Source organism: Scatophagus argus, chromosome 4 (genome assembly GCF_020382885.2).
Source record: "Scatophagus argus isolate fScaArg1 chromosome 4, fScaArg1.pri, whole genome shotgun sequence".
Taxonomy (NCBI): Eukaryota; Metazoa; Chordata; class Actinopteri; family Scatophagidae; genus Scatophagus; species Scatophagus argus.
Window position 1 is genome coordinate 6,332,028 of NC_058496.1, and position 21,502 is coordinate 6,353,529.

Genomic DNA, 21,502 nt, shown 5'->3' on the forward strand with positions numbered 1-21,502 from the left:
TAAACAAAGATAATAACGAGTCTGCTCTTCTGTAGTTATTAACCTGATTTTTAATTTGCCTCTGACTTTTTCCAACAAAAGAAAACTGGCAACAGATACAAAACCCATCCAAAATAAAGAATAAAACATTTGACAGCTTTGCTTCAATCACCAGCCTCTTACAGCCTGTAACGAAGCCTGGAAGAGTCCGTGGCTGAAAGGCCCCTCGCTGCTTCCTGCCAGCTCAACCAGCTGGCTGTTGGACACAGCGGCTGAAGGAGACGCGCTGTGGTAACTGCAGCCATACACGCTGCTGTTTCCATATCCCAACACGCTGTTGTAATGTCCAAGAGTCACATTGTAAGGTGCTGACTGTGAACCCGCGCCGCAGAGCTTCCCGTCCCGCACCAGCACCGGCACCGCCACCCTCCTCGGTGCGGCCGGATACCCCGCCAGCTCCAGAGACTTGTCCTGACTTTGGCGCTTGCATTTGTACCTCCTGTTCTGAAACCAGATTTTGACCTGCGTGGAGGTGAGTTTGAGGATGTGGGCCAGGTGATCTCTCTCCGGGGCCGACAGGTAGCGCTGCTGTCTGAAGCGCCTCTCCAGCTCGGACACTTGGGACTGGGAGAAGAGGACCCGGGGCTTCCTGCGCAGCCTGGGTCTGCCTTTAGAGGTTTTGTCACAGTCAGGTGAACCGTCAAGACTTCCTATCTCTGTACACGAAAAAGAGAAAGAAAACAAAACAAACAAATAAATTCAAACTTACGTCGTCAACTGAATTTAAAAAATGTAAACAATTTGACTTCTGAGACCAACATTCAAATATAATAAATAATAAAATTATAAATCTGTTGATGGAAATGGACGTCATGTGTTTTCACAGCAGAATCGAAATGAAATTCAGCTTTCTTTTCTTTTATTTATCTTTTTAAGTTACTGACAGGTAACATTATTTCTGCAGTACATTTTATAGCACATTTATATATTTTATGTTATAGTTTTAAAACTAAGACAAAAGAAAGACAAAACCCTTCACACTTCTGCCGCTTATTTGAGAAAATGAAATCAAAAGAAGAAGCACTCAATAGAACTGAGTTTGAAGATTAATTTGATTATTTTTGATGTTTTAAAAACGACATAGTTTAATCAGATTTAAATCAAAACCTGATTACAGTGTTAAAGTTATTTTTCACACTTTTACCTGAGTTAAAATTTGATCTATCGGCGAGGTAAATTGTAGAACTGGACTGCGCCCCTTTTCGTGGTTGTAATAATTGATCTGAACATTAATAATTAGAAATCTTGATCACTGATAGTTTAGTTGATTGCTGTTGAGTGAGTGGTGGCTTCTGCATTACCAAAGATTCGTTCTTGTTAATATTTGTTTTTATTTTTTTTTTGGCTTTCAAATTTAGACCTTTTTTTTACTAAAAAGGAAAATGTTGCAGGTCGCCGTGTGCCACGCGAGGCCCGTCGGTGGGCCTGAACGTGACAAAGCATCACTAAAGTCAAGTCTGTGTCACCTCACCCTGCTCATTCATCTCCTCTTCTGCTGCTGAGCTGCGGGCATCGAGCCTCTTCTCCTCCATCCCGGAGATGCACGGCTCGGGCTGGCAGTCCTGGACGTGTCCCCCGCTCCGGGACGCAGCGCGCACGTGCTGATAATGCACGGGCGCGACTTGATTGGTCGTCAAGAATTCATTTTCAAAGTCGTGGTGGTGCTCCAGCTTCAGAATATCCTTGACTGAAAAGGGCGTCGTGCTCGCTGAGCTGGGATGCATCCCCACCATTTCGAGTCAGAGCTGCACAACGATGTGGGTCCGTTTTTGACGCTCTTTGCTCCGGCGGCTGGGGACGCTTCCGGACGCCTCTCTTAGCTGACCGATGAGTGGCTGATGAGTGAGGGCCCGAGGAGATTGAAATCATTCAAGGGTCCAGCTGAAGAGGGAGGTAGGGGTGTATCAGTAGCCCCTCTCCAGAAGAATGGCCCACACCCAGCCTGCGCACACAACCGCTTTTCTTCTCACCTTACACAGGAACACCTCGCACCGTCCGGCCTGCTCTCCGGTCTCCAATCAAGAGCCTTAATTAAGAAATGAGACTGAGCGAGTTTTTAATTACTGTATGGACCTCTTACAGGACTGCTGGGGTCATAAACGTTTGGAAACATTTGAAAATGTGTTTATTATTATTTAAATAATTACGCGAAAGAAAGGTGTTTAATTTAGATTTAATTCATTTGTCATTTTTCATAGATTTGCAGACATGCTGCCGGTAGGAAAAATCTGTTTGTGACCGAATGAAACAAACAAAAAACAAAAAAACACTTTTGCATCATTAAAAACAAGTGAAACTCTCCCTGTTTAATTAGCCTGTTTTAAAAGCGGGTAAATATCCCCGAAGCACGCTTCAGGTCAGCCAAGTAAAGCCACTTAATCAGCCTGCAGGTCCTCGGGGGTTGAGTGATCTTAGGTGATGTTGAACAGCTTTACCATCAACATTGTTTTCCTGCCGCGTTATTAGTGTTCTGAGGCCACAACAAACAGTAACTTTATACCTGATGTTGTGGAAGTGGAGGGGCGGCGGCGCCAGCCTGCGATGCTTGACTGAGGCCGAGACGCGCGTCCACGCAGACAGGAACAGGGACAGACGCAGTCCGGGTACAGGGGTGTGGGGTGGGGGGATGCTGAGGCCACTTAGAGCTCTGATCGTTGATAGATCCTTTATTTTGGACAAGTGGAGTGGGCTTCATAACAGATGACACAGTAAAAGACACAAACCACAATCTTATCAAACTGTTGCAGAGCTCATGATGATTTAATGCACGAACTGCAGCATTTAGCGCCATTGCTGCTTATCTATATTTGGGAATTATCAAATCGCCACGATCGCATGCCTCATAACTGATTTGCTGGTCAATTTTAAAGGGGCAATTCACCCGAAAATCAAAGCTCACTTTGCCCGTGGTGCTCAAAGCGCCACAGCAGCACCGCCACCTGCTGACTTTCCATCTTCGCCCATGAGCAAGTGAGAGGCTGGACCGGATACGGAACACTGGCCAGGTAGACCTCTGCTCTGCTTAAATTTGTGAGAAGCTCTGCGGGCACTTTGCTCATAGAGCAGAGGAGAAGAGAAGAACTGCATGCATGTGAGTCCCTCCTCGTCCTCTCCATGTTTGTTTTCAACATAGTGGCCAGTTAAGAAACGTTCAGATTCAGATGCTGCTTTCTTTTTCCCGCTCAGCTTTATTGAGCAAAAGACCCGTGCATTTGTTTTGGTATGAGACGCCGATGCTTTAATTGTGATATCTCATGGCAGTGGATATCATTCTTTAGGCTTCCCACATTGGTAAACCTGAACCCAGTCGGTGGGTCCTGCAGTGCTCGCCTGCCGGCCACTAGAGGTCACTGTTTCTGAGGTTTAAATCAAACCTGCAGTAGACATGATCTAACGGAGGTCTGAGCTCTGGACTTCAGAGGACAGACATAATACAACAATCATATTCATCTTAAAAACCTGAAATCTTTTGCCATTTGCTACAATTTAGTTTGTCGATTTACACATTGTTTCTTCTATTTTTTTTGCTCAGGAGATCTTGGAGCGAGTGTGTCAGGGAGGCCAGTCATCCTGAGTGAGGGGTTGCTTCCCTGCAGACTGTTAAGGCGCTGGGACACATTAACAGTATCTTGCTTTTCAGTGTGTGTTGGGGGTGGTCAGTATTGTGTATGGGGCCACAGCTGACACTCCCACAGGGCCTCACTGCCATCTTTGTTGTAGTCTGGTGAACCAAATCTAGAAAATCAGAAATGCATAAATAAATAAATAAATATAAAGATATGAATTGTGTATTCTGTAATAAGATAATATCAGCATATTTTCCTTTTATTTTTAAATACCCACCAAAATTTATTTTCAAAACATGTGCCCCTTGAAGAACAAATATGGGTGTCTTGTTTTTGTCATTTGGAATTGTGTGTACTTTCTGGGACACAATTAAATGTTATTCACATAAATGACTTAACTTGGAGCCTTTGATGTTACAAACAACCTGCAACTAAATTAAAGACCACTCATAATGCTTCTGAGTTCTCATCATAAGCATAATAGTTTAGTACAGCTCCAGGTCTTACATATTAAAATAATCATTCAGGTAAAAAGTAATGGATTCTTTATTCATTAATAAGAGAAAATAATCTAGCAATTTAAAATATAAAATGAAAACACGGCATGATATTCCGTTGTTTCCCCTGTGTGTGGGTGAATATGGTTGGCTTATTAAAGGCTATGGACCATTGTTTTTGAAACTGAATGAACTGCTTCCTGGACCTGATATGTCAGTGAGAGCAAAGTTTTGTCTTATAGATAATGTCAAACAAACCCATAAAACTGATTGCCGTACTTAAGTTCTCAATACTGACACTCCTTGAAACACACACACCTTACACGACAAACCAAGAAACCTGAACCTAAAAAGTGGAGGGGAAACTCAGGGAAGCCAGCTGTGAATTGCTCCACACCTTGGGGATTTCAGGGTGTCCCATTTGATGGGTAAATGACTTAATCGCTACGGCAGGGTCCTCCAAAGGCTCGAAGCAATGCTCTCTTTGGCTTTCTGTGTCTCCTCTTCCTTAAAATCAAAGCCTCTCCCACCGATTTCACCATTTGTCTCGCACTGAAACATAAGAAGCAGGCTAAGTACAGTTTACCACTAAATACCCCTAATTCATCATAGAGCAAAATAGGAGGCTGATAGCAGCTGAAAGAGGAGACTCGGGCTGAGTGAAACTGAACCCAGCCATCCCACGGCCAATATGCAACTGAAGATACTCATAAAAATCCTACGTGACACTGACATTCCCTTTTATTTTGAAGGTAGACTAATTCAGTCGTCATGAGATATGTTATGCATTGTGGCTCATGCATCAGCTCTGAAGCTGAAAGATGTTAGCTCAGGCAGCAAGTGGTTAGACAGGACATACAGGTTAAGTCTAAAACCACTACCCCGATGCATGCTGAAGGGTTCATGAGCAGGAAACATAAACCATAACTATGCTCACAGAACCTCCATATAGTTTAGAATTTGCCTTTAAATGCTTTTATTCTACTTTGGGAGTGTAATTTTAAACAATATTTCAATAATAAAACTAATTGGAAATTTACAGTATATTCATAATGAAATGCTTACACACAGCATATTATGTTGTGTAAATAACTCTTATTTCTTCTAATATTTAAATCAACTAACAGTTCTTGTCTTCAGATTACTGCCTAAGCAGGACATTAGAATTTATGTAGAAAGCCCCCATCCTGTGCCCACACAGAGCCACGAAATCCAAGGACGCTGATGAAGATTCACATGACTTGTTTCAAACCCTTTGCAACATATCAGACAACACGTGGGTCATCATTACCCACATCAAAATGTTTGTATTTCTGCTTGTTGAAAAGTTAACTGTGAGCTGTGACGTTGGTATGTGAACATATTTCGCTTCCCCCACCAGACAGGCAGGAAAAATTTGAGTGTGGTGGAGTGATAATGTCCCCACCCCCCAGATGCTGATGTGCCCTTGAGCAAGGCACTTAACCCCCAATATATGCTCCCCGGCACTTGATGCTCCTGTGTGTTTCACTGCATGTTGCATGTTGCACGTGTGTGTGTTTCAATCATTGATGGGTTAAATGCAGAGAAGTAATTTCCCAGCTTGGGATTCATAAAGTATCTTAAATTAAAAATTAAAAAATTAAAATAAAGAACAACAGAGCATTTCATTTAATTAACCCTGAGGTGTGTGTGCACCTGCGCTGACACTTCGCTGTAATCAAGTTTTCACAAAACTCGTTACCTTATGCTGGTCTTCAGTCAGTTTCCTGGTGTTAAGATGACTTCATCATTGTGTTTCTGCATGTTGAACTTTGACTGTAAATGTCCTAAACAGCTTTGTACTTCGTGTATGTATGTCACACTAATGTCTACAACAGCATATGTTGACTGTTTGTTGTTTTAATTTTTTTTAATTTTATTGCATGCTGAGCAAAATTATGGATGAGGAGATGCAAGAAATGGAAGAGGAGAGAAATACGGAAGCAATGAAATAATTGAAAAAACCATTTAAAGTCGATATGACAGGCTGCTGCATCATTTTTTTATCCTGTCATGTGGAGTTACACTTGGCTCGCCGTGTCCTGTATGAAGAAAGACATTTCAGCCACTAGATGTCTCTGTCACATTGTAGTAATTCCGATGCTTCCATAAAGGGATGAATTTCTCCACACTTGGCTATCAGTAAGTGAGAGAATATATTTCATTTACTGCCATGAAATGTCCCACAGAGTGTTGTTGAATTCTCACTTTATGTTCAGATCATAAATTACACAATCATGTGCCTGCGAATTCACTAAAAAAATGATTGTATACCCAAAACTGGGAGCTTCTTTTCATACAAATACCAAAGTCTTGCCAAATGTATTTTTCTTGAGACTTGAACTGAGCTTAAAATCCAGCTGAGAGGCCTGCCTGAGTTGGAGCTGATCATTTATCTGCATTTCCAAAGTACTTTTCGTCCATACACAATTGCGGATTGGTGTAGACATTAACAAATCTCAGTACGCCTTCAGAGATTCACATTTACACATTAGCAAATGTGATTGCACACACGGATTGAGATGAAGCTACACAACTCTCCACTCACATTTGTAAATATTTTTTTGCTGCAATAAGTCACAGTGGAAGGCAAGTGCAAATGGCAATGAGGAAAGCCATGAATTATCTCCGCTCGACACAGTGTGCAGCATGACTCCATCCGTATTCCAGTTTTCGGTGTTCATTTGGAGAGCTGTTAAAATAGTCAGGTGCTGCGAGAGAAAGCAGCATTTGAGAGCCTTTGAGAGCATTTAAACTGCACTTGTGAAGTGACTGAATATGATGCTCAATTGGCTCCATCAATTTGATTGGCTAAGGCAGACGTTAGGCGCACAAATAGCTTAGTGTTGTCACCCGATCACTTACTATGAATTTGTCTTCTTGTATTCTCTGTGCAGCTGTAGAGCCAGACTACATATTTGGTTTAATGGATTCTGCATATCCAGAACCAAAAACTGCAATGCATTTGGTTCCAGAGCAAATCTAGAGATGCCTTGGCAGAAATGGAAAAATGCTCTGTTTCATCTCTTTCCCCTGCCACTCCAGCGCTTTCTTCAGTAAAATTTGATCTAATTTTCTTTCCCGTCCTTGGGTATTTCCCCACAGAAATGAAGAGATAGTGATTGCTGGGTAAGATTGGAGTGGATCTAATCTTCCACTGCTCTCAGTCATACTCCATTTCACTGCACATCTAATTTGTCACACTGCTGATGAATATGCCACAAGTTTCATGGGAAAGAGAAAGACATAATGAATATAAAACACACTGGGAGTGGGGAGAAGCAATTGCCGTACCGCACTAACCACAGTGCATTGTTCATTTGTCCCATCAAATTGCTGACACTATGCATGCACTATGGATAAACTGCCATCCTCCCTCAGAATTGATCAAGAGGTTAAAACAATGACAAACAATGGTGGGCTTGTTGCTTGCCTGCAGCTTGTAGGCAGAATCTGCAAGGCCATTTATGGTCTCTGACTACAGGGTTCAACATCACCTTTAATCTTGTGCACCCCACTGTGTGCTTGTAAGAAATGCATACAGTTCAAATCTGTGAGACATTGCAGACGGATGAATTTTACAGACGCACACGTGCAGGAGGTTTATTCAACGTTGTTTCAAAGCATAAGGTGCCACAGCGTTGCATCTGACGGCTCAAACGGAGCACTGCTTCATTACCAGCTTTAAAAAGCATTAACATGGAATTAAAAAAAACACTACCAGATGGCATGAATCGCATCTGCATAATTATATTCGAATTTCGTCATTATTCATTATTACTCTGGTTGCGATTGTCAGGGTGGTGATACACTCGGCAGCAGTCCAAGCAACAGGCAACAAAGTGAATAGACAGGGTCAAAAATCTGTTCAAATGTTTCCTGGCAACAAGATGTTTCTGTGTGTTGAAAGCAGTAATTCCATCCCAATTGCTTTTAAAAGTTGCCCACTACATAACTGCTGATGTAACTGGGAAAAAAAGCCTCAGTGAGAGACAGACTTTCAAACTGGCCATATGGAAAAACTCAAAAGTGTTTTTGCTCTGTCCGTGTCAATGCTTGTGCTAAATTCATTGATGAGTTGAGAGTGAATGTCTCTTTAAAGAAGGAGATGATAGAATCTGTGTGCAGAGCTGCTGCATCACCTATCCATGAGACTGGAGAGCGGCTGATGAGAAAGCCCTTCAGGACTCTTCTCTAAATAGGCATGAAATTATATCTCCCTCTGACTGAGATTAGCGTCCATGGAGCCTCTTGCGTTCTGCCCCCTCTTTTCCTCAGGCTCTCCAACCAAACAGGCACTTTGCAGTTTCAGCTCGTTTGTGCTCAAGTTTAAGAAAGTTCATTTTCATCAGGAGGTGCTCTCTGTGTCCTTCATCTTCCTTCATGGGTCCCGCAGGATTCGTCACATATACTGAAGGGATGTGGTAAACCATAGCGATGTTATGTGCTTGTGATTTGTGTTTAGCAGAGCAGCTGCTTTATCATTCACTGGAAGGAATTTGATGTGCTGAGCGTTTCAGGGTGCACGACACATTGTACATGACTTTCTTTAACCAAAGGAAGCTCAAAGAAACTGACACACAAAGCATCTTTAGGCAAAATTTGATTGCAGATTTGAATTCACACGTGGCTCACAGGCTCTCTAAAGTAAAGTCATAATCTGAGGGGAGAAACAAAGAAGCCAAACCAATGTCACCCAGGTGGAAGTCCCTTTAAGCACGACTTCAGAATCACTCAGAGTCTTTAATGCAGAAACAAGAGTTCAGTACATGGAAGAGCAATCAAAAACACATACAACACATACAACAACATATGACACAAGGGGTAGCTGGTAGCAAACATACTGAGAGCACAGGTATGCACAGGAGGTAACAAGGCACAGGTGAAACTAATCAGGTAGCAATCACATTGGTGGGAAAGAGACAAAAGCAGGAAGTGCAATGCAAAAAACAACGCAAGAAATGACCAAAAACAGATATCATACAAGGTAATCAAACTGTCAAGCGCCAACTTTGCAGGTCCCTTCAGCTCTGTGGAGCGTTATAGCTTCTTCCACCTCTTGTTTAGGTTTTCTGGCCAGTAATTTTGCTGTTTTTCTGCACGTGACCCCACAAGCAAAGTTAGCAATTAGCTGGTGAACATTGTGGGGTCATTTGGAAGCTAAAGAGCCTGATACAGTAGATGATGGGGGCAAAAACAGATCAACAAGAATAATTAAACTTATAATCGCCTGACAGTCAGAAACACAACCACAAATACTGATGTTGCTCCATATCTGTTGGACGCCATCATCATCATCACCTGTATGCTAACAAGAGTACCATATCAAAAATGATATATCTGTGTTAAATCCATTGGCTGTTACGCTGCCCTCAGGTAGTCGGAAAATCAGTTATTGCAGATTTAGTCAGGTCAGTTCTCTACAAACTGTTCGCCTCCATGGCTGCCTCCATACTTCTCATCTGAAAGCTGCCCTGTCACTTTCAACTGTTAGACCAAATATGATAGTTATCATATTTACATTATAATCCACAACTTGGTTGATTGAAATATTGCTGGCACGTGCCTCGGACCAGGACTTGATGATCAGGATTGCAACTATCTCAGCTGAAGATTAGGGTCATACGTGAAAAGTCTGCAGCTCCAGTTTGACTGGATTCCCTGTTAGGTGACTTTTGTTTGTCTCTCCTGCTTTTACTTTCAAAACAGGTTTGAGAGTTGAAGATAACACGAACATCACTGCAGCTCTTTGAAACCTGGTGCCAAGTGTTTGGTAGGATGGCAACCCGAGGACTGAGCCTGTTTCCATTTTTCATGTTGCTGAGGAAATTAGAAATGCTAATAGCCCTGGTTATTATCATGGTGTCATGGGTGACACATTTATTGTAGATTTTGTGGTCTGGTGGAAGGGGCGGGGATGAAGGGGAAGCAGCAATCCAGAAAATCCAGCAACAGTGTTCTAACTCCATGTCTTGGTCACACAATATTTGACACTCAGACCGTGTCGGAAAGTCATGGCTGTTTTTCTACTCCTGTTTTGATGTGCTTTGGTGTTTTCTGAAAAGACGTGTGCTGGTGCTCCCAAACATCTTTAAGGGGGGGGGGGTTGTATTTGAACTGTGAACCATATGGTTTCTTTAAGCTTATCTGATTGGTGTAGGGAAAGGGGAAACTTTACTCAGTTTTCGTAAACTAAACAGCATGTTTCGCTGTTAATTCAGAGACATTTTTCTGATAGAATTGATGGAGGAGAATGTAGTGGGCTAAAGGGCGTTTCTAATTTGTGGATGTTGATGCAAATTTGCGAGTGATGATGCAACCAAATAAGTGGGACAAGAGCAAAGCGACATATTTCTTACCATATCTTGATAAATATTTTATTTCTGATCAGCAAAAGACACACAATTGATGCATTTGTATCTTTCATGACTTTTCAGTACAGAGGAAAAACCCAAACATATACACAGTATGGGTATATATGTATATGGGTATATTTTAAAGTGCAAGTGATTTACAAGGGTCAATCATGCGTTACATAGCATCAGAAACTTCAGTAATCTCCTTAAATCCTTGATAACTTTTGAATCTGATAGTAAAATAACTGTCACTTATATATGAATACAAAATAAACTTTACTAGTCACTGAAGCTTTTTGATTCTGTTTAAGCACACACATTTAATATATTTCAAGTCTTGAGAGGAAAGAGTACCATGAAGTGCCAGAAATGAGGGAGTCTTTAGTCTCTAGTGTTGACAGGAGAAACAGTTTCACAAAACTCACCATGGGTCGATTTAATAATGCTCCAGTACCACCTTAAGCACCCTATACTTGAATTAAAAACAAAAAATAAGTGAACGTCTCTCACTTTCGTGTTTTCCCAACAGCCTTCATGGGTGACCTAACTCGGACATGTCCTTGTCGAAACAGACATTCAGTATACAGGTACATTCTCTGAAATTACCATTACATTTGATTTGATGAGGAAACAGTCAATTTGCCCTTACCACATACGTTTGACACAAGGAACGTTTGTAGAAAATAAATATGAACACACGGATAAGACATGTAAAAATGTTTAAATGTAAATGTATGAACTGATGCTGAGCTCACTGCGTGTTGACAGAGCAGAGCGGCCACAGTAGAGGGGCATCTGGACAGCATCATACAGGGAAGTAACAGTTTAGCAGCAGCTGTTGGGTTTTGGATTTACCCATGGACAACAAAGATACAGACATATGTATCAATAGTACATGAAGAAGCCCTGACCCTTCAGGATGCGAAATATTCAAACTGATTTCCATTCACTGGGTAAATAAAACACGTCTCAATTGCACATGTGCTGAATGTTTCAATGCCCTTTATAGTGGTTAAGATGCAAAGTGCATATTTAACATAAAATAGTTAAGCTAGGATATATTACAGTGTGACTATAGCTCTTAACTTCCCAAGTGATTCCTTCAGAACTGCTGTCCTTTCGCACCAAATGACACAAGAGAAATCATCATATTCACAGAACAAAAAGAAACACCAGTTTACAAAACCCACAGAGAGCGATACAGAGGAGCAATGCCTTCATACTGTATGAGTGCAGTATGAGAGCATACATGCTGCTGCTTTTATTCACACAGCATCAGCTGGCACTGAATGAAATAAAGGTCAATTTCTGTGTTGCTGTGAATCCTTTGTTTGTGAGATTATTGCATAGTTTGGAAATCTTAACATAGCTGTTAAATTGACACTGACATCTGTTTTTCTGGTCTCTTGTCTCTTTTCAACACGGCACAAAAAAAAAAAGCATAAATCCACTTTTTATGGAGCGGGACTGGGTTCAGTTGGTGTCATGAAGTCAAAGATGAATCTATGATGGCATCCAAAATCAGGCAAGCAGAATCTTTTTTGCTCAACAGTCCTTTAAGATTTTGCTATAAGGAACTTTTAAGAATACCAATTTGCAAGAAATTTGAATTCTCAGGAAAAGTCTTCTTCTGAATCACACTGCTTGGTGGTGAACTGAACCCAGCCCTGCTTCTAGATGAATCTCTACATTGCATTTCTAATGTGCACAAGCTTTTGCAATTCAATCTCAAATCGATCTCAAGCCATTGAAGATGTCACTTAAAGGAGATTTTTGGTATTTTTTAACCCGGACCCTACATTTGCTTATTTTGGTGTGTAAATGATTCATACTTACCAAAAGTTTTGGAAGTGGTCCAGCAGACCACATTAGCCAACAGCTGTGACACGGCTGCAATGCAATGCAAACATGCAAACAAACAATGCAAAACATAATCCTTTGGGGCAACTCCAACCCTCAAAGTTAAGTCCTTTAAAGGTGCTTTTTTGCCGCTTACAGGCTGAGATTGTTGCTTTTAAGTGTCTGTATAACCAGAAACGCAAATCTTGCTCAAGGTCTCAAAGTCTCAGTCTAAAATCCCGCCACAGCTGAGTTGCTGCAGGAAGTCTGTGATGGAAAAGTGAGCCAGAGTTGTAAAAATAGGGCCCAGGTCTGAAAATATCATAAATCCCCCATAAGTTAATGGCTACAAACCAAATCTATCTCCCAGGTATAGATAAAGCAAACACCAGCGTGAAGACCCTTCTCAGTGACCGGGGCTCTGTACTGACCTACTGATTCTGGATGATTGTCTCGGTCGCCAAAGGCCACGAAACACGCAGCCTTATCTGTAAAAATGATCAGATTTCATGAAGTCTACCGTGACCTTTTTGTTACACTGACGTGCAGTTATAACGTCTCCTAATATACACAAACTAGCATGAGCTTCTCACTAGCCGAGACAAACTAACACCTGAGTGTTCATCGAATTCTCCCAATGTACCAACAAATGAAAAATCTTCCAGAAGAGCAATGCTGTTTGATCCCTTTAACTTGCTGGGTCACTTCTAGGCTGGACTGTCATTTCACATGTCTGTCTGTGCTACTCGGTCTCGTGCTCATTTGATAGGTGTGTGAAACGTCGTGTACTAAGTAGCACCGATCAGGATTTAGCAACATTAGAATCAGTGTCCAATCAATCTGAGATCATTTAAACCTTACCAAAACCACATCCATTATCTGAGTTTCTGGGTGGTAAAATAATCAATAAAGATGTTTTGTTTCTCAAAAAATAAACTTTAATAGTTGCTTATTGAGTAATTAATATTTTATGGAAAAAAAACAAAGTTGTCAGAGCCTTTAAAGAAAGACATGTGACCTGAGACTAAAGCAGACACAGATACTACAGTATGTGCTCCCTATGTGATGCATTGGATCAATTCAGTTGCATCTTCTTCTCTTCATCTACTGTATAAGATCAGAATCAGTAAAAAAAGAAATACATAAAAAATAAATAATAACAGGAAAGAAATGCAAGGGATGAAGACATTCGCGACAAGTACAATTTTTCAAGCTAACCTAAAAGAGAACGTATTTCAGTCTATGCAAAGAAGAGCAAACTATGGCAGGACTACCCCCAAACTTCCCTATTCGGGTACTCAATGCTGGTGTTTGTTTTACTGTGATTATACCTGATCAGTGTTTGATATTATGCACGAACCCTCTACAATGACAACCCTTTATTATTATTATTTTTTTTTAAACCAGAGAGTGTGTCAAAATGAAGCTATCGTTTTGTTGTGGTCCCTTATAACACCCATAAAGTAGATCACCTGACTTGAATGACCAACCTTGTTCCCCTATGGCCAGCACAGAGTCATGACATGGGTCCCATTCAGTCACCAGAGCATCAGCTCACTTTTTTTTCTTTTCTTTTCATTTTTTTGGCATAGAGCTCATGTTCAAATAGGAGCCATGACTGAACTGCTTGTTAAATCTGTAAACTAATTAAAACTACAATAATGCATAAAAATAATAAAGAAAAAATTAAATAATATAGTAGGAAAATAAATATCATTCCAACAAGGCTTTTTTTTTTTGTTAAAATAGTCATTCTCTATCTCGACACCGGAAGCCAGTGTGTATGTCACGTTATTCACCTCAGAGAGTGATGATCATCAGTCTAACAAGATGGCTGCTCTCAGTCTCATCGGTGAACGTGCTAATCAGCTAATGCACATACACTACCGCTTCGAGCTCCTTTAAGAACACGGATACAGATTCCACTAAACATGGTCCCACATATACTGCAGAGCTCAACAGTCGTATGCATTACAAGTGTCTGGATACAAGATATGCAAAATGGACTTTTTCTGACAGTTAGACTTGGCCAAGACCTGGACAATCCTCGTGAGCACGATGATGATTTCACGTAACACGTAACCACGGCTACATCTAACCCATCAGAAAAAAACAAAAACAAACAAAAAACAAAACAAAACAAACAAACAAAAAAACATGTATAAGTGCTATAGCTATACACTATTTTGGTATTTCATGAATAGCATTCAGGGCAGTTTGTAGTTTTTTTTTTGTTTTTTTTTTTTGGTCAGTTTAAGGCAACCTGTCAAAGGTTACCATGAAACAACACTCCATATGAGCACTCTCTTTTAGAGGGCCATGGCTCTCGCACGTAACTTAGTATACAGTACATTTAACTGTTATGCTAGTGTCAGGAAATAGATATGAAGTCATTTCCACATCTCATGCTCACAATTTGACTGGTCTCATCGCTGAAATATTAAATACATCTACCAATAATTTCCCATTCCTATCAATGAACTAATAATAATCCAACTACAGATTTCTATCCATGAACAAATGTCTGGATTATGAGACTTGTGTTTTTTCATCTTTTAAAGTATGGAATTGTGCTCTAGAGGTGTGAACCACCATGGCTGTTGTTTTTTAAATAGTTTTTTTTTTTTTAATTTTTTTAAATGTTTTGCTTGGCGTCGAAAAACATCTTAAGGATTTGTCTCTGTCGGAGGAGGTGAGGAGGAGTGAGCAGGACTGTGCTGCACAGGAGCAACAAGCCACATGTTCAACACTAACTGTGAGCGGACGTGTTTGAAAACAGTTGATGGTTGGGGGGTGGGGGGGGTGTTCTCTCAAGCCTAAAGTGTAGGATATACAATAGAACAACGATCAAACTCTGATATCAACTCTATGGGCGTTCCGGCATTCCCTAGAGGTGCATATTTCTGTAACTTCCAGTCTAGCGGAGGAATGTATTTTATCACCGCTAGGGAATAGAGGAGCTTTCATGATGTTTTGAGGAGTGTGTGGAGTTTCTGAGTGGAAGTTAGGAGCTGTCACTGGCAGAGCGCTTTTTGCCAAAATTACTGGCAGAGTCTCTGTTTCGCAGATTAGGCTGGATCTTGTACATATGGGGACCCATGGACCAGCGCCAGCTCCCACGGCCCTCCACTCCAGTTGGGATGGCGGCAGCTGCAGCCACAGCAGTGGATGGGCAGGGCTTGTTCTGCAGCAGCTGAATAAGCATGCTCATCTCTGGGCCGAGCCGCGACACCATGCTGGTCCTAACGCGGTCCACCGTGTCCTCATCACAGTCCATCAGGCTCTGTAGCAGCTTACCATAAAACCTAGGACAATGACAGCAAAACAAAACATCACTGAATGTCTATTTAAAAGAAAAATGTGCAGCATGGCCACAATATATTCCTGCTGTACCCCCAAGAGGTCAAACCTTCATAAATGTAGTTGAACATATGCTCTATAGTCTCATGGCATCCATGTGGGAGTGACCGTCATTTCACCACAAAGCCCTGTGCTACAGCCATCACTACCCTTTTGTATCCACTCCCAAACTGCAATCCTCCATGCATTAGGACAACAATAGGAACAAAAACATGCAAACTTGATATTCCTGTTTCAATTTCTTTCATTGTGCTAAAGAATGTATGAAACAGATGGTAACCACAACATGAAAATCAATACAAATGTAGCCATACTGCATAAATCAGGGCCAAAAGGGATATTCGAAACATGCTAGGCATATATATTTTCAATTTTGGGGATGATTCAAACGCACATCTTGGGGCTCTCCTTCACTTAAAATGAACAACGGCTGTATTTTGATTCTGATTTGTCTTTCACTGGAGAAATGGACCCTTGTTTTTAAATGTACTTTGTGGTCAAAGGGCCTGCAGAACATCAGAAGCTAGAAACTCACCACTTAACAAGTCATGTACCATGTGTACTGCTGTCAGCAGATCATAGCATCGCTCAACTTGTTTTGTAAGCCTCTGTAAATCATATGCACTCGAGGAAGAGCTCACCTATTGGGGAAGTGACTCGGTAGCTGTGCCACTTCACCAATAGCATCTGGATTTGATCGGGCAACTGTGCAGATATCCAGCTTGCTGTAACACTCCTCTTGGACTTCAGATATCATTCTTTGGAAGGTGGAGCAGCGGCGGATGGTGAGGAATGCCTTCGAGGTGATGCCATTCGCAATGCACTTAAGGCTCTCCTTCACAAATGCTTTACCCTGTTAAAAAAAAAAAAAAAACCCAGCAGTGCTTCACACATTCTTGCCCTGACAGTTACACCCATATAATCCCACATGGCTCATGTGCACATAGAAAGAAAGAGAGAGAGAGGGAGAGAGAGGCATACTGTGTGTAGACTGTGAGAAATGATTAAAAGTGTATACCTGAGTGTCAAATTTAGCAGCACTGTATAGGAAGGACTTGCAGATGTCATGCATGCCATCTGTGTCACAAGTTGAGTTTTCCAGGCAGGCGAAAGCTCCGCAGCCAACTTGGAGGGCACTGTTGAGACAGCGTGCCACATCTGCTGTGGGCACAGAGAATGGACCATCAGCAGGGGAGCCAACAGTGGGTTCACTGGGAATCACTGCACACTCACTGAGCTCATTACACAAGGGTTGCCAGGGTTTCAGCTAAAAAATGTGGCAAACAAAAGAGAATCTTTTTATACTTTGGTGATTCACAAAAGACATACAGTCACTCGGGGCAAATAGTGACTTGACTGTAGATTGGACACCTTACAACTCAGAGAGCCTCAGACACTACTTGGCACAACTGCACTTTTCTCTTGGCAGGGACCTATATTCCACTGTTTGGTTCTTTTCAGCAGAGCTTGGATGAACAGCACCAGAAATACCAAAGAGTTTCCTGAAAATTGTTGGCGTGCCTGTCGACACACACAACCGTACACTTGTACCACTGGCACACACACACACACACACACACACACACAAATTTTTACACAAGCCATAATTGTCGAGCTGAATTTGAGGACTCTGCCTCCAAACCACTTTAATATTTTTAACTATTAAATAATCACAGCCCAGTTAAACATCCAGAATTGATCCAATGAACATCTACATAATGAAATACACATGCAGAAAATGCTGCCATATTCATTTGAGGAGTGTCACATGACAGGAATAGTTATTAGGCTGATTAACCCACAAGTAACCCTGATCTCCATCTTTGTGAAACCTATGAAACATCCATCCTGCAACATCATTCAGTCCTTTGATTAATTTTCCAAAAAACTGATCTTAGCCCTAAGGAGCAGGGCTCTAAGTCCACACAACCGACTTGAAATTTTACACCAAGGCAGAGCTATAAAACATAATCTGGAAATCAGTGTGTCCATATAGTTGGTTTTCCTTCTTCTTCATCCAAGAATCCACTGTGATGGCAAGCTGCCTGACTCAAATCCTTTGTAATAACCATTAAGAAATGTCACCGCAGAGCCTAAGCCTACTTGGCAGACTTTGAATCTGGGGCCCCATGTTGACCTGCACAGTCAGATAAAGTCTGCCTGCCATCAGGGACCAGAGATTGTTCTCAAAATACAGAGAGTGAGCTGCAAATCTTATGATGATGAAGCAATTCCTGCAGAAGCGAATCAGCATCCCTGTTACCCACTGCCTTCTATCATTGGGCTGTACCTTTTTGTTAAAAAGGAAAAGTCCATGCAGATTTTAGGCTTTGCAGTGTCACTTCTTGATTATGAGCTATTTTGGCTCAAGCCTTGCTTTTCTTAGATGGATACACAAAATGTCAAGTAACAGGGTTGCATTTATTTGTTCAGTAGGCACAGCCCCGATGACAGTGTAGCTTGAGACATACAGAGAAGAAAATACAACGGTGTAGCCTACTTCTTCTTCTGACCTGAAGGCTTTAACACTGAAAATCCCCTCAAGTCCACTATAACGCTGAACAGTGGGACCTATGCGCCAGGCAAACCCTTGAGAAAGACTATCAGCATGACACAGCCTGCACTCTCAGGTGTCAGCACCAAGCACCATGCTCATCTGTTGCCGGCAGGACACCGGCAAAAACCACAGCGTTAATCCCGCAGCCTTCTCCGGGAATCAACGCGCTCGTTTAGACAGAAAAGGCTGCATAGGCAAAAATAAATAAATAAATAAAACAAACAAAAAAATATGGGAAAAAATCTCCTCATAGTAAGCGAGCAAAGGTGAGGCTGTGCATTGTGGAAACGGTGTGTAAAAATAAAATAAAATAACAAGCAAGCAGTGCACTCTGTGATATATGCAGATAGAAGCAGTGTGTTACTTACAAGGGCTATTGGCAGAAAAGCGTGCTCTCCTGGGCGAATAGGACTCGTTTTGATCCAGTTCATATGCAGATGCGTTCAGCACCATCAGGAGAAAAAGTCCGGTCCTCAAAGGCATCGTCCTCTCAACACAGATTATACAACTAAATATAAAGAGACGCCTCCTGCTTTGTGTGTAATTCATAAGAATGACGCTCCAAAACCTTCTGCAGCGGCGAAAACACAAAAGATGTAGGCTATTACAAGTAAGCTGCCAGCAATTTCTTTACATTGGGCTCCTCGCTATCCTTTGGACTTGCATGACAGATAGAACCGATGTCAAGTCTGCATGGGTTTATATGGGAGCGCTGAACATTACGAGCTCTGCGTTTGGACCAATCAGAACGCAGTATGCAAGACCGTGGTCCTGGTCTTTCCACTACTAATTGATAAAATCATTTAGCAGCGGCCAGCACTGTAGATCTTACAGCTCAACGCGGAAATTTGGGGAATTGTTTTCTTGAACAAAAGATAAACATGTTTTATTCCACTCGAGGCGTTTTAAATCACATTTGCAGTTTCGATATGTTACAGGCGTTATTCCGACTGATATCGTTTCACCCTCTCCATCTACTTTACTACAATCACCATTTTGGTCAGGGTTATTCCTGACTCACTCACTGTATTACATGGCAACAACTAACATCCAATTTGTGCGAAAAATTGGTTTAGGAAAGAGTTTTCTTCTGCTAAAAAGACATGTACTTTTTCTAACTATCCATATTGAACACATGCTGTAATCCTTCTGTGTTGCCCTCAAGAAGGCCGATATGAAAACATGCATGAATGATTGTAAGGGATTGTAACAAAATTATTAGGGGTGGCAAAAAAGTGGAGGTGTGTGTTGGGGGTCTTTCTTCCCCTCATCCCACCAGATTCATATTTTATTTCAAACTTCTTTTGTGAAATTTATTGTCAAATTTGTTTCTGAGCATTGTCATATGTAGAAAACGATGTCCTCATATTAGAACTTTGCCCCCCCCCCCAGTCATCCACCAGTGACTAGTAGGTCCAGTGGGTCACGTGGAGAAACACAGACTGTGGATCTTAGTGTACTATAAACAGGAAAAGAACATCATGTACTCTGAGTGAGAAAACACTTTTTTTTTTTTAACCAGCCAATCACCTTCTGCATGTCAATTTAAAAGTGTTATATAAAGTTAGCATCTATGACATAATGTTTTGTTTGAAGCTTGTCACAGTTTGGTCCTGTCGTCTCTTCTTCCTCTGTTAACCAACCTATTACTAAGACACCTGGAGCTTCGTTTAAGTAAATTGTGTTATTTTGTCATAAATTTGTCAGTTTCACTTTGTTCTCATGAGAGTACTGATGACTATTGTGAAAATCTTTATTCCATAAAGTATATTAATTTTATTGTGGTCAGACAGTGGTGTATTGTTTCCTTACTGGAGGGGAGGGTCCCAATGAAAATTAATAATAGTAGGAAGGGGCTTTCTTTTTATATGATTCTCCTCCATACACTCCAAATAATTTTTCCACAGTCCCTAATGACTACAAATGCAAACCACATCTCCAGTCTAACAGGCCAAAGCATATTTAACAGACCTGTGTTGTAGTAAAATGTGGTGTGTACTTTGCCAGACTTAAACGCCTTTGTCCAAATATCAAATAACCCAGCATATTCAAATGACATCTTTTTTTTTTTTTTTTAATCACTGTGGCATTTTCCTGAACCGTGCTGAAGGATGACATCATTGTGGCTTTAACTTTACGAATTCTAGTTAACATGGAGATAAACTACCTGTGCTGTTGACACAGAGTGTGACTAATGACTGTGATTGACCTAATTCTCCAATCTCTTCTTTCCAAGTAAGTGAAATTTTGGCTCAGAGTCCACTAACTTGCAGCTGCACGTGCCGGCATACAGAGGATGATGTGTGGGACTCTAAGCTATCATTAATCATGGAGGCCTCACGCCTCTTCACCCAGTGCAGCGTTTGACTATTACAGACAATATCAGACAGTAGGAAGCTGAATCGTGCTGATAATGTGGAATAAAGGAAAACGTTTAACGGCCTTCGTTTTACTTGGATACACAATAGAAACTTCTTTATTTGTGGAAATAGCTTCTAAATACTCAGCTACCCTGGATCATGCAAACAGATAAACTTCTCCAAAAGATTCAAGTCATGCTTTCCATCAGATATGCGGCTCATTACAGGTGTCAGTGCCAAGCATAAATCACCCCGCAAGTTTTCCTGTTAGTAAAAGATTTATGATATTTTCCTTGTGTGATATGTCAAATCACTTTTCCGGTGGTGTTTCAGAGCGCAGAAAAGGCCTCTTTGTGCCTCTCCTCTGCGTTCGGGTTGTCTTTGGCAATCATTGTGCTGTAACTCTAATTTCTCCCAGAGCGTTGTCAGTTGGGCATGATGTCAAGCTGTTGGCACCTTATCTCTGCTGGGGAATCCAAATATGGGGCCCTGCCAGCTGCACCAATAGCCATTGTAATGGAAAGATAATATGAATGTAACAACCTAATGAATGAGCTGTTATCTACTGTCACAGTCAATCATTATCAACATCCCAGTCCCTGAAGGACACAAGCTACATGTCAGACATGTGATTTCTGTGATTTCTTTTGTCAGTTTAGCCTCAGATTGAATATGGTTAACTTTTTCAAAAGAGACCAGAGAACTAAGGTTTGTGATATTTTGTCTTGTCCTTGGTGATATTTAGACAGTCCTTAGTCTTCCCACATTTGATTCCAAACACTTTTTTTTTTTTACTGTGTGAGTTTCCAGAGTGATGACTGGTTCTCCTCCCTGCAAATTATGTGAGGAAAACAGTCTGTCAGAAACCGGCCTGCTTGCTTATTGGTTATGTCAGCACTCCTAAAGA

General features: G+C 41.3%; 2 protein-coding genes across 2 annotated transcripts; both read right to left on the bottom strand.

Annotated features, from left to right (window-relative positions):
* Positions 1-51: 51 nt before the first annotated feature.
* Positions 52-2,017, bottom strand: nkx2.7 (NK2 transcription factor related 7). Its single transcript, XM_046386389.1, has 2 exons — positions 1,511-2,017; positions 52-695 (listed from the first exon to the last, which is right to left on the bottom strand). Exons 1-2 carry the CDS (start codon positions 1,770-1,772, stop codon positions 148-150), a joined length of 810 nt encoding a protein of 269 aa, XP_046242345.1. The 5' UTR covers positions 1,773-2,017; the 3' UTR covers positions 52-147.
* A 12,877-nt stretch (positions 2,018-14,894) lies between these two features.
* stc1 (stanniocalcin 1) lies at positions 14,895-19,011 on the bottom strand. Its single transcript, XM_046387126.1, has 4 exons — positions 18,604-19,011; positions 16,697-16,839; positions 16,320-16,531; positions 14,895-15,623 (listed from the first exon to the last, which is right to left on the bottom strand). Exons 1-4 carry the CDS (start codon positions 18,782-18,784, stop codon positions 15,323-15,325), a joined length of 837 nt encoding a protein of 278 aa, XP_046243082.1. The 5' UTR covers positions 18,785-19,011; the 3' UTR covers positions 14,895-15,322.
* Between the last annotated feature and the right edge of the window lie 2,491 nt (positions 19,012-21,502).